We start from the raw sequence: 27,959 nt of genomic DNA, 5'->3' as shown, positions 1-27,959 counted from the left end.
TCATGTGTACATTCAATAAAAGACGAATAAAAGCATATATGCAAACACTGGATGTGTAGCTAGTTTTTGGTTGTTTATTATTGCCATATGATCCGTATACATTACAGACATCTCAAGTTTCCTGCGAGGTGCGGGAGACTCCGGCATTTCTGCGGCGTCTCCCGCACACCTGCAGGTGCCTCCTGATCTCCCGGGAATGATCGGTGCAGCTGAGAACAGCTGCGAAGACCAACTCTGTCCCCACAGACGTCTCTGCAAACAGCTTCCGCTCCTAGCATCCCCATCAACACTAAACAATATGTCCTTGTAATTAGGGCTCCAGTTGGCGGCCATTTTGTGGTGGGCCAAATTGCATTGATTTTAATGGGAGAATTCTCAAATGCTAGAGAACAAACGTTCTTCTTGTGTTGAGTCTCTGGCATCATTGTTCTAAGAAAAACACCTCCTTGTATGTATATGTATATGTGTATATATATATATATATATATATATATATATATATATATATATATATATATATATATATATACACACACACACACACACACACACACATATATATACACACACACACACACACACACACACACATACATACATACATATTCACACACTATTTGTTTATTTGTTACGGTTTTTTACTTTATTTCAGAGCAGATAGATATATATATATATATATATATATTCTGCTTTGAAATAAAAAAAATTACAAGTTTATATGCTGACATCTCACCAAAGCCCCCCAAAAAAGTGTACAAAAATTTAAAAGTGTAAAAAAATAAAATAAACTACTGACACCAATCTCCCCTGCCCTACCAACACTGCCCACTGCTTCCTCCACTGTGGTTTTTGCGGGTGCAAAGCAAAGCGACACCTCCCTGAAATGTGTTTTTGCAGGCTGGGATGTCTGGCATTAACAGTCTCTGTTAGGCACATGCTATTTTCTTCTATATTAGATCTATAGAGCTGCTAATTGCCTGCTTATTACTTTAACTGCATTTTTCAAAGGACATGAGAGTCACATGACCATCCTACCAAAATATAATGCTGGTCAATCATAGTGGCTGGGAGGGTTGTTCCTCTCTATCCACAACTCCCAATTGGACATTATGTCTATCCTCAGAGGTAAAGAGCCAATAGGGATTTGCAAAAAGCACAAGACATGGGGCAGCCCTCGACTTCTCAAGATTGCCCATAAGTGTACCCTGGGCTTCACATATTCCTTGATGCTGCAAAGCAAAAGTAAAATATAATTTATTAACAGTAAGAACATTTTAAAATCACAAACAAATTTATTGCAGTAAGAAAGTGTCCGGAGTGTAGTGCAAAAATATTCTTCACATCCAGCAGTCTAGTCATGAATCTAGTTGTTTCCTATCGTCCCTCAATCCCAAAATACATGGGGAAGACATCTGAGCATCCCCTTTCTTGGAGAAACTGATAGAGCTGGCCCAGATCCATGTGATTCCCCCGGGCTCCGTGCGCATCAAACGCCATCTCCTTAAGAGGAGGGAATTTTCGGTGCTTCTGGATGTTTACGTGAATCTCTGAAGGGGAACAAGACAAAGGGACATCTTCTCTGTGTCGGATTAATATCCGTTTCCATGTCAGTTTTCTTATTCTGTGGAAGCAAAAAAAGAGTTCATTTATAGCCATACTGAGCCTAAAGACCAGTTCACATTTGTGCGCTGCATAATTTGGTGTGGTGCGTTCTAGGCGCATTACCATTGAACTCTAGGATGTGCATTTTGATGAAAGTGCATCAAAGATGCAGCATGCAGGACTTTTTTTCACAGGTGTGAATGAGGCCTTAGACCCCTTTCACACTGCGTTGTTTTGCAGGCACTATTGCGCTAAAAATAGCTCCTGCAAAGGGACCTGAAACAGTCACTGCTGGAGTGGTGCGCTGGCAGGACCCTAAAAAAAGTCCTGCTAGCAGCATCTTTGGAGCGGTGAAGGAGCGGTGTATATACACCACTCCTGCCCGGCTATACCAACGGCAAACCTCCCCGCTAGCGGCCAATTTGCGTTGCAAATCCGACGGTAAAGCGTCACTAAAAGTAGCGGGACTTTACCACTAACGCACCTCCCACCCCAGTGTGAAAGGGGCCTAATTTATAAAGGTTGGGAGAATCTGGCTCCTATAAAAAACAAAAGCAATTGTATTTTCAAACATACGTACATATATATATATATATATATATATATATATATATATATATATAAATAAAACACATACACACACACACATACATAATAAATATATACACATATACAGTTGTGCTCATAAGTTTACATACCCTGGCAGAATTTATGATTTCTTGGCCATTTTTCAGAGAATATGAACAACACAAAAACTTTTCTTTCACTCATGGTTAGTGTTTGGCTGAAGACATTTATTATCAATCAACTGTGTTTACTATTTTTATATCATAAAGGCAACAGAAAATACCCAAATGACCCCGATCAGAAGGTCACATACCCTGTTGATTTTGGCCTGATAACATGCACACAAGTTGACACAAAGGGGTTTGAATGGCTATTAAAGGTAACCATCCTCACCTGTGATCTGTTTGCTTTTAATTAGTGTGTGTGTGTATAAAAGGTCAATCAGTTTCTGGACTCCTGACAGACCCTTGCATCTTTCATCCAGTGCTGCACTGACGCTTCTGCATTCTGAGTCATGCGAAAAGCAAAATAATTGTCAAAGGATCTGCGGGAAAAGGTAGTTGAACTGTATAAAACAGGAAAGGGATATAAAAATGAATATCCATTGAATTGAGAATGCCAATCAGCAGTGTTCAAACTCTAATCAAGAAGTGGAAAATGAGGGGTTCTATTGAAACCAAACCACGGTCAGGTAGACCAACTAAAATTTTAGCCACAGCTGCCAGGAAAAATGTTCGGGATGCAAAGAAAAACCCACAAATAACTTCAGGTGAAATACAGGACTCCCTGAGATCATGTGGTGTGGCTGTTTCAAGATGTACAATAAGGAGGCACTTGAAGAAAGATGGGTTGCATGGTCGAGTCGCCAGAAGAAAGCCATTACTTACAATATGCCAAACAGCACAGAGACAAGCCTCAAACCTTCTGCCACAAATCATTTGGAGTGATGAGACCAAAATTTACCTTTTTAGCCACAACCATAAACACTACATTTGGAGAGGATTCAACAAGGCCTATGATGAAAGGTACGGCGGTGATGTTTTGGGCATGTGTGAGCTACAAAAGGCACAGCTGAGCCAATATAAAAAGAGTGGCAGGGAAGGCAGACAGCAGAAGTTGAGTGTTTGCTGACCAGTGAAGACGTGTTTCTTATCTCTCCTGAGATTTTTCTTGCCTCTCCTGAGATTTTTCTTGCGATTTAATTTCATTCAATTTCATTGCAATATCTATTCTCCTACATTTAAAGCGTGCTTCTTTTTTCTTAATAATGAACCCATTTAAATGTAATCAGCTTCTTTCTCTGAAAAAACACCAGAGAAACCCAGCAAAGAAAGGGTAGCTATGGAAGGAGGTATCAGTGATCAGCCTGCAGATACCCCAATCAAGAAGCCCCCCAAAATAAAGAGGACGTTTTTTCGTGGCTGTTTCAGAGCCGTTGTTGGATGTTTCGGTTCGGGTTTTAAAGACAATGGACATCACCGGAATACAGACACTGAGATTGGTAAGTATTGTGGATATTGATAGATACAAAATAACTGAAACCCTTTCATTGGATCCTTTTTTCCCATTGATGAGGGGTCACCACCCCCCCATATGTACACATGTATAGGGATGGCCATGGATATTGATGAGGGGTCACCCTATATGTATAGGCATGGCAATGGATATTGATGAGGGGTACCTCCATATGTATAGGGATGGCAATGGATATTGATGAGGGGTCCTCCCATATGTATAGGGATGGCAATGGATATTGATGAGGGGTCCCCCCATATGTATAGGGATGGCAATGGATACTGATGAGGGGTCCCCCATATATATAGGAATGGCAATGGATATTGATGAGGGGTCCCCCCATATGTATAGGAATGGCAATGGATATTGATGAGGGGTCTTGTAAGACCACTGCGCAAATACGGTGTGACAGAAAGTATTGCAACGACCGCCATTTTATTGTCTAGGGTGTTAGAAAAAAAAATGTATAATGTTTGGGGTTCTAAGTAATTTTCTAGCAAAAAACAAATCTCAGAAAGAGGCTCGGTCTTTAAGTAGTTAATGACACCCCAAATATGGCAAGATCTTGTCACGATTGTCACATGAAAGAAGTGCATAGCGATTCATCCTATACGTGCAGGGGACTATTTCTTTACTTTGGGCGGAGTAATCTGCAATGCAGCGGTTCCCAATCCTGGCCTCTTCTATATCTTCTATATCAATTTACCGCAACAATTCGAGGGATTCCAATAAAAGAGCCCAGGTGTTTAATAATAAGAAACAGAAGATCTGCAGATTACTCCCCCACAACCGGAAGTGAACAATCAGTCCCCTTTCTAACTCCATTCATTTTATCTCAGTGTTTATGCCATCTGCCATGCAACCAGAATTTTTATATGAAGGCCAACATTAGTCATCCCTGTAACCTGTAACGTCGGGATTATTTATTGCGCCTGACACTGGAATTTTGAACTGTTCTCTCTATAATTTGATATTGTATAAATAAATAAATATATATATATATATATATATATATATATATATATATATATATATATATATATATATATATTGTGGTAGTATGGCACCCCACCAGCAGAAGAATGCAGGGTTCTCAACCAGGCAGGTTGAGGGGCTCCAGGAAAGTTGTTTATTTGTGAGGAAACTGGCTTTTCAGTTTCCTCTGTGTTTTCAAAAATCCAGTTTGGGACCTGGAGCCCGGAGATTCCATAGTGTTATGGGTGGGACGGAATCTCCAATCCTGGGACCGGGTTTTGGGAACAGCCAGAAGTCTGGCTGGATGATTGCACAGGTGGGTCCTGGGTTTAAAACAGAGCCAAGACCATGGTTCTGGGCTCCACCCTCCCGAGGAGTCCAGGCGAGTAAGGGAGAAGTGTGCATGTCCAAAGAGCCCAAAGCTGTGTGCGTTGAAGGGTTGAAGCTGTGTGCATCCAAAGAGCCTAAAGCTGTGTGCGTTGAAGGGTTGAAGCTGTGTGCATCCAAGGAGTCCAAAGCTGTGTGTTGAAGGGCTTGAAGCTGTGTGCGTCCAAGGAGCCTAAGACTGTGTGTATCCAAGCAGCTCGTTTGAGGGGCAAGTACTTATAGCAGCACTACTGCTGAAGAGTAGCCAGGTGGGCTAGCATTTTTCATTTGGATTGTGTGTATTTAATTTAAGATTGGACCCCTGCGTGGGATTCCTGGATGGACTATTATTTTGTTTTTCCTTTTAATAAACGTGGGCTACCAGGCCCTTAACTATAAACGCCTGCCTGATGTGGACTTAAAAATGCCTCTAACCACTTGAGCTAAACACCCCAATGTTACAAGTGGTGGAGAATGCGGGCAGAAGACGGTGGAATCCGGGTCCTTGCTCTACAGTAAGTTCAAGTCAGGAACTATTGTGTGTGGAAGTGCAGCCAGGCAAAAAGCATTACGTGTTGCAGGTGGTGTACCTGTGAATGAAAAGTCAAAAAAAAATTTCTGCTATGAACTGTGTTTGTGTGCATGAGACAGCACAATCTGTGTGTGCAGCTGAGGAGAGCTTGCACGAAGGTGAAAGCAACAATGCTTCAAGGAGTGCAAAATCGCTGCTGTTATGGAGAGTCCACCAGCATTTGAATCTGCAGTGGATTGGTGCAAGCGGCATTTAGCAGCACTGAACCAAGCTACAGAGGAAAGGAAGCCAACCCTCAGTGCAAGGGGAAAGCCGCTGGATGTCCATAACTGGAAGAGGGGTGTTGTTGCCCCTGGCAAAGCTGCTGCAGTTAAAAAAGCTATTGTGAAAGATGTGAATGTGTCACAGCATGAGACGGGATCCAGCAGAGAGAAGCCCATGCTATATGCAAGGAGAGAGGCTGATCAAAGGCTGAGGATGAGAGTGGTTGCCCATAGCAACGCAGAGGAAGCCAGTCGGGCTGTCTCTGTACCATGGGCTAGCTCTAATAAGGATCGTGGAAAGTGGCTTAAGGAGGAGCCAATTTATCATGTTGGAGAGAGCCAGCAAAGTTCTGCTGGGAGAGTGAGGTCTCCCATGGCAACCGGAGTGAAATTTATGCCTGAAAGGAGCTGCAGTAGAGGTTTGGTTCAGCGTCCCCACAAAGAGGCCTGTGCATTCCGGCCAGCTGGGAATCACCAGGAGAGAATCGCTTTGGGAAAAAATCGTCCAGTACCATGTCTGGAATGTGACCAGCTGGGGCATGGCATGTTTTCTTGCCCTAGGTTATGGAATACGGCTGGAGATAATGTTGCTGAGAAAAAAGTTTTGTCTGTAGGCCCAGATTCCGGTGAAAATATGTTTGCAGTCACCCCTAGCAACAAGAAGTTTCCTGTTGTGCCTGCAGGGGGTGCTAAACGGTGGGAGAAGCCTGCTGTAGTTTCATCCCATGGCCACCAGGAGGAGTTGGCCAGTAAAAGTGCAGCAGAGGACTGGTGCATAAGACGACGTACTCAAATGAAGATGGTTAAAGAGACTGGGGTCCCCAGTCCAATGGTTGGTTTAGGTGACAAACCTAATAAGGTCCCCGGGACAGGGGAATGGGCAAGGAGCGTGATAAAAACTGTATGTGGATCAGACGAGAGCTTACCTGTTCAGGTGGATAAAAATACAGATGGCATCAGAACAGGTCAAGTGGTAGGACAGCTACCAGGGGAGGCGATATCCTGTGAGGTTCTTGTGGGTGATGACGGCCCTCCGGTATGTGTGCCCTCTGCAGACTCTACCCTAGCAAATTTTGAAAAAAAAGGCATTGGTGACATGTGCAACATTGAGAGGTCTAATGTTGGTTTGAATATGTCTGTCAATGATGAACCAAATAATGTGTTAATGGTACATGATAATGTGGTGTCCAAAGGTACAGGTAAACCTGGTAATCAATTAGTGACTGCTGAGTCAGGTACCAGAAATAAGAGGTGGGTTTCCGTTCTAAACACTATAGAAATAGGCCCCCTACAGTCTCAGAACAGTACTGCTGAGAGAGTTTTGGGGAAACCTGGGAACCTGAAGCGTGGAGGCAGAAGGGTTGGTAGGAAGACCAACGGGAACCCATTAAGATTTCAGGAGAGGAAGTGCTTATGGAAATTCACTCGGAAGAAAAGTTGGGAAGGTCGCATCAAAGCTCATAGCAGAGTAACAGTAAGGATTAGAGGAAGACACCAAAGGAGGCATTAGGTGGAGTTCCCCGTTAGGAGACACGAGGTTGGACAGGATTGGACTTCTGTAAATGTTATCTGGCACAGAGGTGCCAAAAGTAACTTGGGTGTTCCGCCCTCTGGGTCGAAACAAAGGGGGGGATATGTGGTAGTATGGTACCCCACCAGCAGAAGAATGCAGGGTTCTCAACCAGGCAGGTTGAGGGGCTCCAGGAAAGTTGTTTATTTGTGAGGAAACTGGCTTTTCAGTTTCCTGTGTTTTCAAAAATCCAGTTTGAGACCTGGAGCCCGGAGATTTCATAGTGTTATGGGTGGGACGGAATCTCCAATCCTGGGACCGGGTTTTGGGAACAGCCAGAAGTCTGGCTGGATGATTGCACAGGTGGGTCCTGGGTTTAAAACAGAGCCAAGACCATGGTTCTGGGCTCCACCCTCCCGAGGAGTCCAGGCGAGTAAGGGAGAAGTGTGCATGTCCAAAGAGCCCAAAGCTGTGTGCATTGAAGGGTTGAAGCTGTGTGCATCCAAAGAGCCTAAAGCTGTGTGCGTTGAAGGGTTGAAGCTGTGTGCATCCAAGGAGTCCAAAGCTGTGTGTTGAAGGGCTTGAAGCTGTGTGCGTCCAAGGAGCCTAAGACTGTGTGTATCCAAGCAGCTCGTTTGAGGGGCAAGTACTTATAGCAGCACTACTGCTGAAGAGTAGCCAGGTGAGCTAGCATTTTTCATTTGGATTGTGTGTATTTAATTTAAGATTGGACCCCTGCGTGGGATTCCTGGATGGACTATTATTTTGTTTTTCCTTTTAATAAACGTGGGCTACCAGGCCCTTAAATATAAACGCCTGCCTGATGTGGACTTAAAAATGCCTCTAACCACTTGAGCTAAACACCCCAATGTTACAATATATATATATATATATATATATATATATATATATATATATATATGTAGGTAGGTGAAGGTGCTAAATCTGGTTCTTCTTTTTTATTGCAGCTGTACTGTGAGATATTTACTGCAGACACAGTTCACAAGGCAGGTCTGCCCCAGTGAGCAAGACAGAATGAGAAAGCTACATTGAGACTCCACCAGCATGTGACATTCACATGGAGACTCCACCAACATGTGATGTTCACACAGAGACTCCACCACCGAAAAATTATCTGATCCGTGACTATGATCCAAGGAACGATCCGATCCATGAGTTTTTTGATCCGTTGCACCCCTAAAGTATATTGATAGTGGGTGATTCAGAAGCTGCAAAAAGTGTAATAGAGGGCTGATGGGACGACCCTCTGGTTACTGGAGTGGCAGCCGCCACCAGTGTAGGAACCTGCGTTGGTACAGCCATACCTGGTCCCTGGGAGGGCTCCTCAGACTTTTTGTTGAGTCTTCTTCTAGGAACAGCCAATTGTCTTGTTTGAATCACCAACGATCAATATAGTTGGACAGAATATGCAGAAAGGGAAATAGAGGGCTGATGGTAAGACCCTCTGGTTACTGGAGTGGTAGCATCCCTTCATACTTTGCCAATACTCTGCAATACCCTGCCAATACCATATCAATACGCTTCCATACCCTGCCAATACTCTGTCATACCCAGCAAACATACTGCCATACCCAGCCAATACTCGCCAATACCCAGCCAAACCCTTCAATAATCGGTAATACCCAGCCATACTCGGCGATACCCAGCCGTACCCAACCATGCTCAATATATTACCCAATATTACAGTGGGGGAGATGTATATTACAGTGGAGAGATTGTGTATATTACAGTGGGGACTATATGGTGGTGGAATTTCCATAGGTTTTTGCGAATTCAATTATTATTTGCTGATCGGAAAAATGATCTGATCCGTGACTATGATCCAAGGAACGATCCGATCCATGAGTTTTTTGATCCGTTGCACCCCTAAACTATATTGATAGTTGGTGATTCAGAAGCTGCAGAAAGAGTAATAGAGGGCTGAAGGGACAACCCTCTGGTTACTGGAGTGGTAGCCGCCACCACCAGAGATGTGGTGTTCAGGGGCTACAAGCTAGAGTCCCGCTCTCTGCCCCTTTTTTCCAACTTTTTGGTTATTTTCTTTCCCAACAGAGCTGCACCATGCTCATTTAAGTGTAATCTGTCCTTGCTGTAGAGTAAGTTACCAATTGAAAAGTCAGTCCAGGTCTCCATGAAGCCAAACCCCTCCTTCTTGCACCAGCTTCGCGGTCTTGGCCTTAGGAAAGGCACCTGATAGAAAACGCTTAGGCTGCAATCACACCTGGGCATTCCGGATCATGGGTGGCATTACGGCGATTCCAAACGCAAACAAAATAGTGGGACATCTGTTTCTCAAAAGCAGTTGTCCCAATTTTGTTGCGATTTGTCAGGCGACAATCATGGCAAAATAATGCCTCGATTGGGGTGATATTGAAAGTGGATGGCAAGCGTGTCCAGCATTTTGCGGTGATTCTGGAGTCCGGAACACCTAGTTGTGAACAGAGTCTGGCCGTGTCCATCGTATGACAAGAACTTTCTGCACAGATGTCCCCCTAGCAGGAAAGTTACACCTTTAAGTTAAACACATCAAAAATACAACAGAGAGCATCTAAATCCATCAAAAATACACCACAGTGCATCCAAACACATCAGAAATACACCACAGTGCATCTAAATGCATCAAAAATACACCAGGGCGCATAAAAAATACACCATAATGCATCTAAACGCATCAAAAATACACAAAAGTGCATCTAAATGCATCAGAAATACAACAGAGTGCATCCAAATGCATCAGGAATACACCAGAGCGCATCTAAATGAAGGAGGGGAGGGGATTAGTGTGGAGGGGGAGGGGCATCTTCTCATTGGATGTCATACAATCTCCTCCATTCTACTGATAGAGAGAAATAATAATATTTATAAATGATAGAAATTATTTGTGTAATTAAGATTAAATAATAATAATCCTCAATGTGGAGATCAGATAATGATGATGATTGAGGATAATAATGAGGGGGAGGGGAATACATGAATGACAATATCAGATAATAATAAACAATCTCTGATCACCATGGTAACGTATATATTCAAAGCCCTGCTCCCTCTCCCCAGAGTTCCACCCCATGTCTCCTCTCTGCCGGCCACCCGGGGGCAGAGCTTCCCCACCTCCCCATCATCACCCCGCCTACCGGAACTGGCTGTATACACCTCCCCCCTCACTTCCAGTACCGGCTGGCGCACTATGCTAAATACCGGGAGGACTGTATAGCGATCGCACAGTATAGGAAGTGCTGGCCTCTAGTGACATCGGGGATCAGTACAGTCACTGAAATGTCACCAGAGACCTACAGAGAGACATCTCATTATACTAATATTATTATCATTCATTATATATAATTATTCTTTTAAATATTACTACAATTAATAATATCGCTAATAATATTACATTAGAATAAACTAAAACTAAAACATATTATTACATTACTAAAACACAAGGCCAAGTCGACTTGTCATTGTCTACAGCAGAATAAAGTGGAGGTTCTGGAGTGGCCACCTCAGTCTCCTGACCTCAGTATCATTGAGCCACTCTGGGAAGCTCTCAAACATTCTGTTCATGCAAGACAGCCCAAGAATTTACAGGAACTGGAGGCTTTGTGCAAAAAGGAATGGGCAGCTTTACCATCTGAGAAGATAAAGAGCCTCATCCACAAATACCGCAAAAGACTTCAAGCTGTCATTGATGTTAAAGGGGACAATACACGGTATTGAGAACTAGGGTATGTAAACTTTTGATCACGGTCATTTGGGTAGTTTCTGTTGCCATTATGATATAAAAAGAGTAAACACAGTTGATTGATAATAAATGGCTTCAGCCAAACATTAACCATGAGTGAAAGAAAAGTTTTTGTGTTATCATTCATATTCTCTGAAAAATGGCCAAGAAATCATAAATTCTGCCAGGATATGTAAAGCACATGTAAAGCAGGATACAGAGCACAACTGTATATACATACATACATATATAGTGTGTGTGTGTAAAAAGAGATGGGATTGTTGCACATAAATAAAAATGATTGAAGATATAAAAAGTTTACATCAGAAATAAATGGTATACATGGTGACGTTTCGGGCTGATGCAGATAGCGCCCTTCTTCAAAACCGCATACATGGACCAATATATAGCTCATTGTCGTCAATGCTTAATGGAATGATTAAACAATTTAAACTAGCTGGAATCAATTAGTAATGAAGTATACAACATTCCTTATTATATTTCAATTAATTCAAAAACCTGGAACGATTCTAGACAACAGGTGTGTTGAATCCCTCCCATGGCAAAAGATATAATCAATCGAACAGTACAGCTAAAGAACAAAAGAATATATAATTCATGTCTATAGAAACTATAAATAAAATGGTTAATATATAACTAAATATTAATTGACTTATTATTATGTTTTGGATTAGCTTTTTTTCTGTATTAGTCCTTTTCTGTATTAATTTATTTATAAATGAACCGTTTTATTAATAGTTTCTATAGACATGAATTATATATATATATATATATATAAAAAAACTGTTCGATCAATTATATCTTTGCCATGTGAGGGATTCAACACACCTGTTGTCTAGATTTGTTCCAGTTTTTTTAATTAATTGACATATATTGATAAGGAATGTTGTATACTTCATTATTAATTGATTCCAGCTTGTTTAAATTATTTAATCATTCAATTACGTATTGATGATAATGAGCTATATATTGGTCCATGTATGCAGTCATTTGTAGGTATGTGGAAGAAGGGCGCTATCTGCATCAGTCCGAAACGTCACCATGTTTACCATTTAATTCTGACGTAAACTTTTTATATCTTCAATACATTTTTATATGCAGCAATCCCATCTCTTTTTCTATATTTTAGTCCTTGGGAAGACCAGATTGCTTGCAAATTTTTGCTAAGACCCATGTGCACCTCACTCTTTGAATTATTGGGATGCCTGCCTTTACACGCATATGAACTTTAATGGCCTCCCAGACTTATTCCGTAGGGTTCAATATTGAGTTGGCCCACCCTTTGCAGCTATAACAGCTTCAACTCTTCTGGGAAGGTTGTCCACAAAGTTTAGGAGTGTGTCTATGGGAATGTTTGACCATTCTTCCAGAAACACATATGTGAGGTCAGGCACTGATATTGGATGGGAAGGCCTGGCTTGCAGTCTCTACTCTAATTCATCCCAAAGGTGTTCTATCGGGTTGAGGCCAAGACTCTGTGCAGGCCAGTCAAGTTCCTCCACCCCAAACTTGCTCATCCATGTCTTTATGGACCTTTATATATATATATATTTTTTTTTAATTAAGAAGCCTCAAGGCAGGCACTCCATCTCCCAAACCATCTGACACTCTTGAGATGTTCATTTACGAAGCACTTTATGAATGGGAGGTTTGGAAGTACATTCATACGTGCTCTATACCTAGCAGGTTTTTCCACCCAAAAGTAGTGCAGAATGGCAATGGTAAATTATGCCAATAGAGTGGTTGCTTGGATTTGATTTGCTGATACAGTGGTTGTGCTTTGTTGAATCATTGAAATTAAATAGACCCTCTTTACTTCATGTAAGAAACTGTCTGCCTTTATTGTGTATCGTGACTACAACTACATACCTGGACCAAAACTCTTCACAAGACTCCTGTGGCCCCTCCACGCACACAACTCCGGGCTTCCCTGGCATACTAAACCCCGAGAGCCCCAACTCCTCTGACCATTCCATGATATATTTTCTCTTCTGTTTGTTGTATATGTGATGACTGTAGATCCATAACCTAGTGAAAATGCTTTCTTCAGGAGTCATAACAGTTCCTTTCTGATGATCAGTGGGGGACACGATGTTCAGGTAGGTAGAAGCATTGTCTTTAACCCATTCCACGGCACTTAAAATACAAACATCTCCTATGCAATTGTTTTTTAGATAAGTGTTGAGATCTGTATGAAGCTGAGCCTGCTGTGAACGCACCAGGGCTGGCGATCTATAAATTAAAACAAAAAAAAAATCTGTAGAGCAGAAGAAGTATGATAAAGTGAAGATCTACTAACTTATAGTGGCCCCTAGAAATGTTAATCTCTGAAAAAGTAGCTTTAGGTTTTATTTCATTATATAGAAGGTGCACTTTCTATACCTGGGCACACCCGTGTCTGGAGACTAACAGCTTTGTATCTGCTGTTCAAAATCATATAAAGGCACCACTGTTGACTGCTAGTTTCAGGGGATTTGGAGTGACATTGCTGTCCAATGTTCTCCTTGCTGGAGAGAAAGCTGTACCTGAGGGATTGCAGTAAAGGGATCACCCTTCATTCTGTGGATCTGTGCTTCCTCTATATCATGGTTATGCAGTGATCTTCCTGTGTTTGCTTACCTTCCCCCATGTCTTCAGACTAAGAAGCCAGCCACTTCCACCTGGGGTTTTTTATAACCTCTCCTCTAAGCATGGCTCCACCCCAGGCCCTATCAGGGAGCCCTATATTAACCTGTGCACTGCAGGCCTCAGTGCTGATCAACCATTGTGTATCCCTTGTGTGTTAGCTTCCTGTTTCCTGCCGTGTGCTCTGCTACTGGTTTCCGTTACCGACTTTGGCTTGTCTTGACTATCCCTGCTTGCCTGTGACCCTGACCTTTTGGCGTGTACCCGACTATCCTTGTCTGCTTGTGGCCCCGACCTTGGCTTTGTCCCTCACCATCCCTATCCTCCTGTTGCCTACTGTGGGTGTGAGCTGGGGGACCCTGGGGGTCGCGACCTGGAGCCAGTTGCAGCCAAGTCCATCCTCACCACTAGAGGCACTGGTGAACACCTGCTGGCTCTTAGACTCCGCGCCGCAGGTAACCTCACGCTCTATCCCCAGTGGGATCTGTCCCCCGTCTGCAGCAGTCAGCCGTAGGGTCCACAACCTTGCGGTGCACTCCGGATCCCTACGGTGTGCACCTGTCACCTCGCCTCAAGGTGACCTGACACTCTATTTCTCCTGCTGTTTTTTGAAGATTATCCTACCAGTCATATCAGCAGCCATCAGGAAGCAGCTCTGATATGAAAAAGCACAGACAATAGTGACTACTCCTTTGTCTTCTACTTGCCTTTTTTTATCACAACTTCCACAGTACAGGTCTTCTTTAAGGATAATGGGAGTTATTTACGAAAGGCAAATCCACTTTGCACTGCAAGTGCACTTTCAAATGCAGTCACTGTAGATCTGAGGGGGGCATGCAAGGAAAATAAAAACTGCATTTTAGCTTGCACATGATTGGATGATAAAATCAGCAGAGCTTCTCCTAATTTCAGAGCTTCCCCTCAGATCTACAGCAACTGCACTTACAAGTGCACTTGTAGTGCAGAGTGGATTTCCCTTTAGTAAAATCAACCCCAATGTTTCTTTGTGATGAATGAGGCAGTTAGTACATATGGATATGCAATTGTCACTGCGGTGGATGCTCATATAACACTGGGGCAATTCAACAAAGCTACCATAGCTGGTATATCTTGCAGTTTGGAGCGTGCGGAAAATAACTGTCTGCAGTAGCAATCCAAGAATGGGGAGAGGATAGAGAAGGAGGACACAGAGAGAAAAGGGGAGGAGGGGGTGGAAAGGGATAAGGAAGAGTAAAAGAAGTAGGTTAAAAGGGTAACGTGGAAGGGGAGCAGCAGGGGGAGTGGGTGGGTTGATTGACAAGCAACCAAGAAAAAAAAAAGGAAGAAAAACAGAAATGGAATAAGGGAAAGTGTGGTAGAGGAAGACAAAGGGAGAGTAATCATTTACATTATTTCAATGATATACTTGTAGACAACACAGAATGCATGCGTAGTCACAGTACCTGACTACGATTTCCGGTGGAACATTTGGGTAGTGAGGCGGGTATGAACAATGTAAGGAAAGTACATCCTGCAAAAAAAAAAAAAAAAAAAAGAGAAGGTCTATGTGAACACATAAAAATACAAACACTACTATTAGCAGCAGTATAACACCGTAGGGGAGCAAATAACAAAGGTAGTTTTAGCCCATGGAGAGAGCCCTGTTTAAAAGGAACGTATAAACAGGAGAAAGAAGAGGGACCTGGAGGATGCCATAAATTTTGCTGGTAGCCCGCCGTGAGCCTGAGAAGAGGAGAGCAGGAGTATATAATCCAGTGAACAGACGGAGAAGATGGCAGTGACGAGGGGTCCGGAGCTCTTGTACTGGTCGGCTTAAAATAAGACATTTGTGGCAGTGCATATGCTGTCAGAAGCCTTGTGCCACATTCACGAAAACCTTGTGATGTTTTTTCATTGTTAGTATTTTCAATGCATGAAGAAAATGAAAGTTGTTCTTATTTACAACACTTTTACTATATGGCCCTATTTTTGTGATAAATAAAAAGGAAATTTGAGGTTAAGTAAATTGTTGATTATGTCCCTTGTGTAATTATTGTGCTGCATCTCTTCAGTGATTCTGCAACAAAATTAAGCCAACTACACATTTTTCACCCTTGCAATTTTTTCTTTTTTTCTATTAAATCTTCTTATTAAATTTCTTAACAGACAAACAAAACAAAGCACAAGACAATCATACACACTGAACCAAAAAATATAATAATACAAATTTCAAAATCCAGTATATCAATTATTAATCCAAAAAGGAAAGAAAAAGAGGAAAAAAAAAAGTAAACGATTTTTAAAGTAAACATTAGAAGCAAACCTTACAATATTTACAGGAGTTGTAAAGGCAGGTTTTTTATCTTCATGCATTCTATGCATGAAAATAAAAAGCCTTCTGTGTGCAGCAGCCACCCCCTCACACTTACCTGATGTCCACGAGTGTCTTAGCCGTCCGAGATTCTCCAGTGGCTCTCACTGCTGTCAATCAAAGTCAGCTAGCCAATCAGGGGGGATTGGGGGCGGGGCGGGCCAGGGCTCCATGTCTGAATGGACACAGGGAGCTGTGACTCGGCTCGGATGTAGATCTACCAATATGTTGTGGATACAAATTGTTTGAATAGATTAGGTAGGTCTCATATTACATTGTTTTGGTAGATCTAGGGTTGATTGTACAGCGATTGTAAGGTTAGACTGCAATGTATTTGATGATACTAATGGTTGCTATACACACTTGAAATTGATCATTCATTGATGGGTGTATTACAAAGTAACTGTAAAGAAGGCTGTTGATTCATATTATTACGCCCTGCCAGCGCACCGCTCCAGTGTGTAAGCCCTCGGGCTTTCACACTGGAGTGAATGGAGCAGCTGTTTTAGGGCGGTTTGCAGGCGCTATATTTAACGCTATAGTGCCTGCAAAATGCACCAGTGTGAAAGGGGTCTTAAAGCGCGTTCCACCCAAAAAAAATAAAAAATGAAAAGCCAGCAGCTACACATACTGCAGCTGCTGGCTTTTGACAATAGAACACTTACCTGTCCTGGAGTCCAGTGATGTTTATAAGGATTATCGAGTCTCCATTTTGTTATACTGTATTCCATTTTGTTATACTGTATTCCATCTTCAAACTCTGTATGAGCAAGCTAGAATTCTAACTGCTAAGACATAGATGCTCGCTATCTGGGAAATATGCTGTTTTCTTAGAATGCCCTTGGCCGCGAGAGTTTGTGCAAAGAAAGCCAGACTTACGGTCATCTCACATTCCCTTAACTGCGTCTGTGACCTAGAACGTCTGGATCACAGGCTACTAGCACAATGTTGATGAATATTGTAGTCTCACTCTTATCTCGTGTGAAGGTTAATGATGTGCTTAGCCATGAAGACACGATTTCTGCTTATTCTGCTTGTTCTGTCAATAAATCTGTTACTAGGAAAAGTTTGGTGTATAGCTACCAGGGGATCCCTGATTGGCTCCTCCACAGGGCGCTGCCCCTATTGTCTCAGCATATAACCTGTTGTATTCAAAACATTAAATGTAATCATTATTCACATACATCTCGTGTATGAGTCTTGGTTATCTCACCGGTGAAAGGGACTCCCAGGTTCATCCAGACCACGGCCTAGGCAAGATAGGAAGAGGGAAATCGAGCACCTAACAGAGCAAGGATCCACCTTTACAGCTGGTACCAGAAGTGGGGTCATCGATCGGCAGGTGAGTGACTACTGATTTATTTACCTTATTGGTGAGGATCTTTTGGTGTCACTCATACTGCCGCGGTGACCGCCACGTGCGGGACCTTTATTGCTGCTGTGCCTCCGCGGTGGGCTAGGCTGGCCCATCGGGAGAAGTAGAGGGCTCGTACCTGAAAAGAGAGTCCGGCTAGGTTGGCCTGACTTAAAACTATTAAGTAAAATACATTAAAAGAGAGTCCGGCTAGGTTGGCCTGACTTAAAACTATTAGATAAAATAGATTAAAGAGGAACATTACAGGGAAGGGAAGCAATAGATTGCGCCCTCCCCAAATAAGGTCGGATGTTCAAGGGACGCCCGAAGGGTAATTTGCTAAAATCAAACACAGTGCACATTTTATCTAGTCATGTAAAACTATTGTATGTGATTTAGTTGTTCATATTTTTCATTTTATCTAGTCATGTAAAACGATTGTATGTGATTTAGTTGTTCATGTTTTTCTTTCCAGGTTACGTAAGTATTTCAAACTTGCCTTTTCAATTGTTTTTTTTTGTATTTTGCTGTTCTTTCAATGTCTTTACCTTGGGATCCAGATTGCTGTGAAATTGTTAACCCTTGCCCTCGCTGTACTGTTGGTTTATTGTTTCTTAAACAAATTGATATCCTGGTATTGATAGCCACTCGCCCAGGGGGATATTCCACTAGACTAGGAGAACGCCCCGTGTACCCCCAGGACGAAACTTCTCCCATTGTCCCGCTAGTCAGAATAAACCTGCATAGCCCAGTCAGTGAATCCCACCTCCTTGCTGAATCTTCCCTGGAAGAAGTTCAACAACAGGTGATTCGTGCCACTGGCTGCTATCACCTCTGCCCCCTTACCAAGCATCTCATAACACCCCCCCATAATGGGGAATACTGTAGGCAAAGACGGGACCCCTCATGAACAACCTACTCCCTATCAGTATGTGCAGACTATAGTGCCCGGTCCCTATGTAGAACCATTTTGGAGTCAGGTTAGGGAAAGGTGCCAGCAATTAGGGATCCATGATATAGGTCCCGCGGGCCCCTGCAACATAGAAGATTGGCATGTAGTAAAAAAGATTTGTCAGTTACATAAGCACTCATACCCCCCCGGGAAGTGGGATGTGGATTACATGAAAAAATCTTGCAAGATACGGGAAGCCCCTCTAAAAATTTATAAAAAAAAAGCATGCCAAAAATCATGCCCTCACAAAAGGAAAACCAATACCCTCGGCACCTATAACTACACCCCTGAATGCCCCAGAAATACCCCCTCCTTATGTCCTTGTCAAAACTGACGAGGGCGAGGTTGCCCAGGCCTTGGCCATCTACCCCAGCCTTGGGGTAGACATGGCTGCCATATCCGCTGCACTGTACAACGCCTCCACCCCGCACCAAAGACAACAATGGGACAGGGAATCCCAAGCCAAAAGAGACAAGGAGGGCCAGGAGTACCAGGACCGAGTAGAAGCCGATGGGAGGGCGAGGGAGACCCCTGAGCAAAAATACTTTAGGGAAGAGAAGGAACGGTTTGCCCTTGAAGTAGAGGCGGCCAGAGCTAAAATAGAACAGGGATATAGAATTTTGAGGGAAGCCCAAGCCGCCCTAGCACAAACAAAACGAGAAACAGAGGGAGACCCGGACCAGAGCCCGGGAACCTCCCAAAGCAGTGATCCCACTGAGGGAGAGGCTGTAGTCCTGAGTCCCGAAGACAATCGGGCCATGGAAAAACTCTCTAAGATGGGGGTGGTCACCAGGAGTAAGGTCAAAATCAAGTTGGCTACAGAGAAACCACTACCCGTACCCATACCAGCGCCAGGACCCATTATCTCACCTATGGCCACCCCCGTAGTTACTGACGAGGATGATGAGGACACCCCCGATATTAAGGCCCCCCTTATGACCATTGGTAACATAGAAATTCACCTACCCCTGCCCCTAGGCACACTGACAAAACTCAAAGAGCTCTGTCCATCCCCCAGAAAACATCCTAGGGAAGCTGCCACCTTCCTGTTGCGCCAGTGCGCCGGGTCAAATCTGGACCCGATTGATTTTGAGAGTATAATACATATTCTAGACCCCGACTGCCCCGACCCCCCAAAGGTAAAAGACCTGTTTAATGCCCATGTCCAGGGAAAAGGGGGCTGGCCAGTTTTCTGGAAAACCCTAGGACAACATTGGAGCACCCTTTACAAAGGGATCACAGCACTGCAAGATCTGGTCCAAACAAAACAATCCCCGAAGGAAAAATTCTATGATTTTTTCACCCGAGTATACAACCTCTGGAAAGCGGTAGATGGGGCGGATGGGTCCCTTTTTACCACTACTGTAATGGCCGGAGGGGAGCCAAAAGTAGTACAGCTGCTAAAATTAATTAACCCCAAATGGGCTACCCAACCCCCGGAAGATTTCATGTCAGACACCTGCTCCAGGGAAACCTCCGGGGTTTTTGAACAAAAAGGGGGGTTATTTTATAACAAATTTGAACCCCCAACCTTTTTAATGGCACTCCAACCATATGCCCCCACTCGAAGACCAGAATATGCCCCCCAACCACCAGACCAAGGCTGTTTCAATTGTGGTCAAATGGGACATTGGAAGTCCAATTGTCCCTACCGTAGGGGCCAAACGGGACCTTGGGGGAAGGGAAAGGGACGAATGCGTTACCCTAACACCTTTTTTTCAACTCCACAATATCAATGTCCCCCAATTTACCAAGGACCAGTGTCAGGCCCCAGATATCACCAGCCCTATCAAGGACCCCGAGGACCCCCTCCACCTAACAATACCGCCCTACATGTTCCACCACCCCCACCGGCCCCTATTCCCATGCAATGGCCTGCCACCCAATTTTCAAGCAGGACATAGGGCTGCCTGGAGTATGTCCCTTCCCTCAGCCTGGTATGTTACAATGTGTCCTGGAGGAGCCTACCCCAGGTGATCCTGGGTGTAGATGGAAAACGCATTTGTTTTCTCATTGACACTGGTGCCACCTCTAGCTCCATCAATGATGTGACTTTTGACACGCCACAATGTTCTGAGGGAAGCTCCATAGGTATTAATGGGACTCCTGTTACCCACCCTATCACCCCACCCTTATTAGTAACCACCCCGGAGGGGGTGCTACTTTGCCAACAACGGTTTGCCATCCTGCCCCAATGCCCAGTCTCCCTGATGGGAAGGGACTTAATGTCCAAACTGGGAGTGGTGATCAAATTTGATCCACAGGGAGCAGTAACTGCCAGCTCCGCACTCTGCGACTTACAAGGCCCAAAGAGACAATCCAAAAAAGGGTATTTTGTACTCTTACCTGCCTCCCTGAAAACCCATGCTATTTGGGCAGAGAATAACGCGAGTGTAGGTTTTATCCCATGTACCCCTTACACCCCCCAAATGCGCCCAGACTCAGTACCTGTTTTTCAAAAACAATATGCACTACATTCTGACAAAATTCAGGGGATTACACCCCTCATCAATAGGTATGTAGCCATGGGCATCCTGACACCCGTCATCAGCTCATGGAACACCCCCATATACCCAGTGAGAAAGGCAAGCGGGGAATGGCGCTTGGTACAGGACCTCAGGGCAGTCAACAAAATGGTGGTTCCCCTCCCCCCTCTGGTCTCAGACATTGTCTTTATCTTTTCTTGCATACCGGCAAACTCTGTGGCCTACACGGTAATTGACTTAGCTAACGCTTTCTTTAGCATCCCTGTGGATCCACTGGCCCAGCCCATGTTTGCTTTTTCTTGGGGGGGGAAGGGGCAACTGACCTGGACCCGCCTACCGCAGGGCTATGTGGACAGCCCGGCAGCCTTCTCTATGGTATTGAATGAGACAGTCAAATCCTGGCAATCGAGCGCCGGGTCGGTACTCATCCAATATGTGGATGACCTCCTTCTCTGCAGCCCTACCCCAGAAGCTTGTGAAGAAGACTCAAAAAACTTGCTGGATCACCTAGCCAAGGCAGGTCACTTGGCCTCACGGAAAAAGATACAGTGGGTGACCCCTACTGTAGAGTACTTGGGGTGCATCCTCAACAAGGGAGAGAGAAGTGTTTCCCCCCACCGTGCCGCAGCCCTTAACGCTCTGCACCCACCCAGGGACAAGGCCGCCCTCTTGTCTTTCCTGGGAGCAATCGTCTATTGCCGGCAGTGGATCCCTGACTGCTCATTTCATGACTCCATTCTGAGGAGGGCCACGCTCTCCACTGCGCCAAAAGTGGTGGAATAGACGGAGGAAATGTTACACTCATTTAACACCCTCCTCTCCTCCCTTGTCTCCGCCCCGGCCTTAGGACTAGTGGACTACAGGAAAACTTTTTATCTATATTGTGTAGTTAATGGATCTGCCTTTGCAGCAGTTCTTGCCCAAGAGCACGGTAATTCTTACCGACCGGTGGCTTTCCTTTCAAAGAAACTCCCACTTCAGGTCCAGGGCATGCCTGCTTGCCTCCAGAACATGGCTGCATGTGCCATGGCCATCCAAGAAGCCAACAAGTTAGTTCTGGGACACCCCCTAACTGTTTACACTACCCACTCAGTCACTCACCCCTTCATCCCGGGGGATAAAGTGTTGATCAAGCAGCTTGCCCAACGGAAGCACGTGGGGCCCATCTACTCCGGTCCATGGAACGTGGAGAAGGTCTCCAGGACTGCTGTCCTCACAGACTACACCCCTCAGTGGATCCATGCCAGCAGACTAAAAAAATGCCCCGAACCTCCACCGACTCCAGAACACCCCCAGAGGACACTTGCCCAAGACCAACAGGAGGACGCCACCACCAAAGGGACCCCAGAGACGAACCTACAGACCCTCCAGGAACAGTTCGGCAGAATCTCCCTGGACTTTCCTCCTCCTCCCACCAGCTCGGACTGAAGTCTTTGCAAACAGAAAGAGAGAGGGGCTTAGAAGATCAGTATGTACTACACACCATTTTGCTCTGGTCGATAGTATTGACATAGTCATGATGACATGTATCATGACAGGGTCATGTGGGTTTACAAGAAGCCCAAAAGGTACTGAGAACCGACCACTAGACAGAAGAGCATTAGTTCCAAGGCCCAGTAATCATAATAATAATAACAACAAAGATTTAGGAGTAATGGTAGCACGGAACAGACTACCCCCCCAGGACAGTAAAACGTTTTCTTTAGCCCCAACAATACCACATCATTTTTTATGGCAATACGCGTTTGGTCAAGTAATGGGAAAAGGGGCACCCTGTTGGGTGTGCTCCCACATGGGAACGGGTAGGAATCAAATTCCAGTAGTGGGAATCCCCCTCCCAGTAGAGGACCTGTTTAACGAGACGACACAAGACCATATGGCCAATATAACGACCAGACCCTCCCCCCTTATTTTCTCTGGTTTCACACAACCCCCATCCTTCTGTTTCCTAAATGGAGCTTGGAAAGAAAACGGGGAAATCCCCAATGGCCAATTCTGTAGAAACACACTAGTAAATCTTACCCTTAGAGACTTAGGGAAGTTTCTGCGGGATGGGACGTTTGACATCCAGGGGTTGAATACTTCCACCATGCCTAGGTTATGCCTAGTTGGACTCAGGTCAGGCATATCCCAACCCCCTGATATAATACCAGCACCTCATCTGCCTCATGGATGGATGGTGTGTTGCGGTCTAATATGTCACACTACCATACCTTACCCTCTAGATTCCTCTACAGGTGGTTGGTGCACCATTGCCAGGATGGTACCATATATGGGTATAGCCTTTGACAATCAGTACATCAAAATGACCCCTGCCCATGGGCATTTAGAGTTCGGGAGGGCTAAGAGACAAGTAACATCATGGTGGGAAAAATTTGCCGCCTCCATTGGAAGCCCGGGAATGTGGAATGCCCTCGATAAAATAGATCTTTTCGCTGAAATAATCTCTGGGGTAGTGAATTCTACTTCCAGAGATGTTTCTCTGCTAAACGAAGAAACTCGGAAGATCCGAACTGTGCAGGAACTGATAAAAATGAGGCAGGAACAACTTTTGGCCGCTATCACTGGGATTTGTAACCTCATGGCCAATTCGGAGATGTGTTGCACCTTCATACACAACTTCACCGTTCCTGTGGAAAGTCTGTCGGTACCCGATTATTCCGATATTATCAAAAGTCATTCAGCCCAAAGACAGACCCTCCTACAGGAAGCAAAAAACTTGGGAGATGATTGGAACCTTTTCTCGGGTACAGGAGGGTGGTTTGGAGGTATTTGGGGGGGCATACTGGGATTTTTTAAGAAAATATTTCTCGTATTAGTAATGATAGTGTTGTTGATAGTAATGTTCTATGTGATCGCCAAGTGCTGCTGCCTAGCAGCCTCCAAGGTTTCCCATCTAACAATAGCAACCAAGCCCAATGACGAAGAGAAAGCACTTATGGCTTTCTCTAAGGATGTCTGGTATAAAGGATGATCATAACTTCGTGCCAAAGTTATGATCACAGGAGGGATTATAAGGATTATCGAGTCTCCATTTTGTTATACTGTATTCCATTTTGTTATACTGTATTCCATCTTCAAACTCTGTATGACCAAGCTAGAATTCTAACTGCTAAGACATAGATGCTCGCTATCTGGGAAATATGCTGTTTTCTTAGAATGCCCTTGGCCACGAGAGTTTGTGCAAAGAAAGCCAGACTTACGGTCGTCTCACATTCCCTTAACTGCGTCTGTGACCTAGAACGTCTGGATCACAGGCTACTAGCACAATGTTGATGAATATTGTAGTCTCACTCTTATCTCGTGTGAAGGTTAATGATGTGCTTAGCCATGAAGACACGATTTCTGCTTATTCTGCTTGTTCTGTCAATAAATCTGTTACTGGGAAAAGTTTGGTGTATAGCTACGAGGGGATCCCTGATTGGCTCCTCCACAGGGCGCTGCCCCTATTGTCTCAGCATATAACCTGTTGTATTCAAAACATTAAATGTAATCATTATTCACATACATCTCGTGTATGAGTCTTGGTTATCTCACTGGTGAAAGGGACTCCCAGGTTCATCCAGACCACGGCCTAGGCAAGATAGGAAGAGGGAAATCGAGCACCTAACAGAGCAAGGATCCACCTTTACAGCGTTGGCAGCGCAGCTGATGTTTCCATCAGCTGTCGGGTGCTGCCACCACCATTGCGGGCAAGGGTACCCGGCAGTGTAGCCTTACGGCTTCATGCCGGGAACCCTACTGAGCCTGTACGAGGCCTCGCTCCTCTTTCATACTGGCTCGGCGACAGGGAGAGGAGGAGGGAGCCCCGCAGTGATGTCACGGGCCGTGGACCGGACTCCCAGAAGTGAGAACAGGATATCTGTCAAAGACAGATATCCTGTCCCCCCCCCCCCCCCCCCCGAAAGGTGCCAATTGTGGCACCAGAGTGGAAGTTCCATGAGCGGAAGTTCCACTTTTGGGTGGAATTCCACTTTAAGAATGAGCTCATGCGTGTTCGCAGTCCATGTGCCCACAACTGCCAGGAACCCGACACTCCGGAGCGCAGATCACAGGCAGAGAGACATTTCCCGATCCGCGGCTGCACAGATCTGGAAATGCCTCACTACGTGTGATTAGCGCTGCGGAGCATCAGCTTCCCAGCGGGCACGTGGACTTGCAAACGCACATGAGCTCATACTTACTGGCTGTTTGGCTGGCTTCTGTTAGATGAGCTTGCTGTGGAAAACCAGCAGCTGACTGGCTCCCGATCAGTGCTCTCAGCCAATGGCGGAATGGAAAAAAAACGGTTTGTGTCTACAAGGCTATAGTCACACTTTAATGAATTCCAAGGTCCATGTTCTGTCACTACAACACACAAATATCAGTTTAGACTAAGGATGAGCTCCGGCGTGTTTGCACAGCCCACGTGCAGAGCCCGCCAAGAAGTTGGCACTGTGCTGCGCTAATCACAGGTAGTGAGATATTTCCCGATCTCTGCAGCCACACATCGGGAAATGTCTCACTGCTTGTGATTAGCGCAGCGCTGACTTCCTGGTGGGCTCTGCGCGTGGGCTGCATGAACACGCAGGAGCGCATCCTTAGTTTAGACACGGATAACAGAACCCACATCACCTGGGTGTTGTCTGCGTTGCCATCACCGAGTTTCACAGTCAATGTGAACTGAATTGTAAAGGTTGGAGGGGCCGCTGTCTGCTTTTCTGCAAATTCTCTCAGCTCCGCCAATGCCAACTGATCAGTGACCGCAAACTCTTCTTCACTGGGGAACATGCTGGAGAGAAGGTCCAGCTCCGAGATCTGAGCCTCTGACTCCTCCTGGCTTAACATTATGAATGAGGATCTGTAAAAAAACAAGTTATTGATTACTTCTAATCTACACACACCAACACTTATACATTACAGCAAAGAAATAACTGCCCAGACAGATCAAAAATTTACATTTTAAATGACACCCTGTGATGCACAACAAATAAAAGTATATCTAAAGCCAACTCTCTTATTTTAGTTATGGATTGGTAAAACTCCTCTTAGCGACTGTAAAGTGGTTGGAGGAGATCAGCAGCACTGTGTTGCAACAAAAGATGAAAATAAATAGTAAAGTGTGGGATTTCAAGAAAGTAAACATTCATACTCACCTAGACGGGTGCAGCATCGATATAATGCTGCGGCTATCCCCAGCTGCCTCTACCCTGTGAACTGAGCGATCAAAGATCACAAATCGCTCATTTCTCAGGTTTTCTTTTAGAGCAGAGAGCCGTGACCGCCAGTCCCCTGCTCTGTGCTCTGCCTCACTGGAGTGTCGGGCTGTGGAAGGGGCAGGAGGTGCTGGTTCAGACTCTCAGGGGCGGAGCCAGCTGCTGGTTACACATCTGGGTGGATCCCAACATTATTGTCAGGATCCCTGCAAAGCCTGGACCGTCTCTATGTGATGTCAGACGGCAGGAGATTTTAGCCAGCTGTTGGCTGAATACTGATCACAGGAGTACAGGACTAAGTGCAATACTGAGGTCCACAGGAAAAGTATAAACAAAAGAGCTTTAGGCATACTTCTCCTTTAACAAAAAAAAAAGTAGCTTTTTCAATTCTATTGTAACCAAACCTTTTTCCACATAGGAGTCTTCTGTACTACAACATGCTTCAGGAAGCAGCCAGCTCCTCATGCCCCTCCCTTACTGGAGGAGAAAGACGCCCCGCCCCTTTCCCCGGCAACTGTCCTATCTGTGCAAAGCCTGTCACTGCACACAAGGAGGAGGTGCAGCGAGAGGGGCGATCACGCATGCGCTGTAATAGTACTAGAACACCGCATTTCTGATTTCTAAAGAGAATGAATACTACTAATAATGTTGTCTTCGTTTTGTGGCCATTTTTCCGTGGACCCGTCAGTGCCTATTCTATGCTATTGGTCTTCTAGAACATGGCGGACCCTTAAAGACTAAAGGTCCTCAACTGGAGACATCATTTGGGTCTTCGATTGCCTTTGTTACGTACGTTTTTGCCATGTTCTAATCTAGACACGAGAGAAGACAAATAACACAGAATAGGCACGGCAGGATCCACAGAAAAATGGCTACACAATGCAGACAGCATCATTTGTATCATTCGTTCTCTTTAGTCTGAGAAAGTGAAAACCCTCATTAGGCGTCAGTGGCTGTGACTGACAGAATGCTACAGATAATGTTGTCTTCGTTTTGCAGCCATTTTCCTGTGGACCTGGCATTGCCTAGTCTAAGTTGGTCTTCTGTAGAACATGCAGAATACTTTATCCCTCGTTCACATTAAACGCGGCTTTGAAATCGTATGACTTCAGCTCAAATCGCATGATTTCAAGGCTGTATTTCAGTGCGACTTCAAAGACATCTGTGCGGCTTCATGAGCAGATGTCTCTTGACAGTAGAAAAGTATTGCAGGGGCCACATTTGCAAATCGTTGCAGCGCCACAAAGCCGGTGTCGCACAGATTGGAACGGTGCCATTGTTACCAATAGGCTGCGACTTGTCATGCGATTTGACGTGTCAAATCGCTTCAATGTGAACCAGGGCTAAAGATAGGGTTGCCACTCTTTCTTCAAATCAAACCCGAACACTTTAGCAGCGCACAGCAATTTTTTTTTATATATAATATAAATTATACATACATTTTGCTATTAAATAACATTTCTAATCTTATGACGTTAATAACAAGAGTCCCCCTTTACATCAGAGCCCACAGAGTTCCCTTTCACTGTAAAGGGGGACTCTGCAGACTCTGATATAAGGGATAACTCTGGGGACTCTAATGCCCCGTACACACAATCCGCATATTGTATGACCGTTTTCAGTTAATAATCGCAAGTAGAAATTGAATAGCTAAATAAAGTCAAGAAAATTCTCGTACAATAGAAAAAAAATCGGAAGTGATGTCATGTGTTGTAATGTATTTGTATTGTATTTTCGGATGACAACTATACTGACTAAATGAAAATCGTACGATCTGGAATCTGAAAATTTCCATGCATGTCCGATCTAATAATATCGGATGAATGGTCATGATCGGCTGTCGAAAGTAGTGTACACACGATGTGGATGTACGATCCTTCCTTGGACGACAGGTGGCAACCATAACTAAA

The 27,959-nt window shown here is 44.5% G+C and overlaps 1 protein-coding gene across 3 annotated transcripts; it reads right to left on the bottom strand.

The window, feature by feature from the left end:
* Positions 1-54: 54 nt before the first annotated feature.
* Positions 55-26,598, bottom strand: RWDD2B (RWD domain containing 2B). Of its 3 annotated transcripts, XM_077480027.1 has the most exons (6): positions 25,990-26,322; positions 25,469-25,694; positions 15,155-15,222; positions 12,957-13,319; positions 6,747-6,883; positions 1,494-1,621 (listed from the first exon to the last, which is right to left on the bottom strand). In XM_077480027.1, exons 1-5 carry the CDS (start codon positions 26,004-26,006, stop codon positions 6,787-6,789), a joined length of 771 nt encoding a protein of 256 aa, XP_077336153.1. In that variant the 5' UTR covers positions 26,007-26,322; the 3' UTR covers positions 1,494-1,621; positions 6,747-6,786. The 3 variants fall into 3 exon arrangements, with proteins under 3 accessions (XP_077336151.1, XP_077336150.1, XP_077336153.1); XM_077480025.1 differs by lacking the exons at positions 6,747-6,883; positions 25,990-26,322 and adding an exon at positions 26,454-26,598 and having other exon boundaries at positions 55-1,621; XM_077480024.1 differs by lacking the exon at positions 6,747-6,883 and having other exon boundaries at positions 55-1,621; positions 25,990-26,300.
* Between the last annotated feature and the right edge of the window lie 1,361 nt (positions 26,599-27,959).

This window comes from Lithobates pipiens, unplaced genomic scaffold (genome assembly GCF_037356315.1).
Source record: "Lithobates pipiens isolate NorthernLeopardFrog02 unplaced genomic scaffold, aLitPip1_a1.2 Scaffold_16, whole genome shotgun sequence".
Taxonomy (NCBI): Eukaryota; Metazoa; Chordata; class Amphibia; order Anura; family Ranidae; genus Lithobates; species Lithobates pipiens.
Note: the sequence above shows the minus strand (reverse complement) of the source record. Positions and strands in the feature narration are given on the sequence as shown.

Excerpts from the sequence above, each read along its gene's own strand:
- RWDD2B (XM_077480024.1), bottom strand. Across the intron at positions 15,223-25,468 it reads GCAACGCAGACAACACCCAG|GATGTACTTTCCTTACATTG; the intron begins GTGATGTGGGTT and ends TTTTTTTTGCAG. Across the intron at positions 13,320-15,154 it reads CCACCGGAAATCGTAGTCAG|ATCGCCAGCCCTGGTGCGTT; the intron begins GTACTGTGACTA and ends TTTAATTTATAG.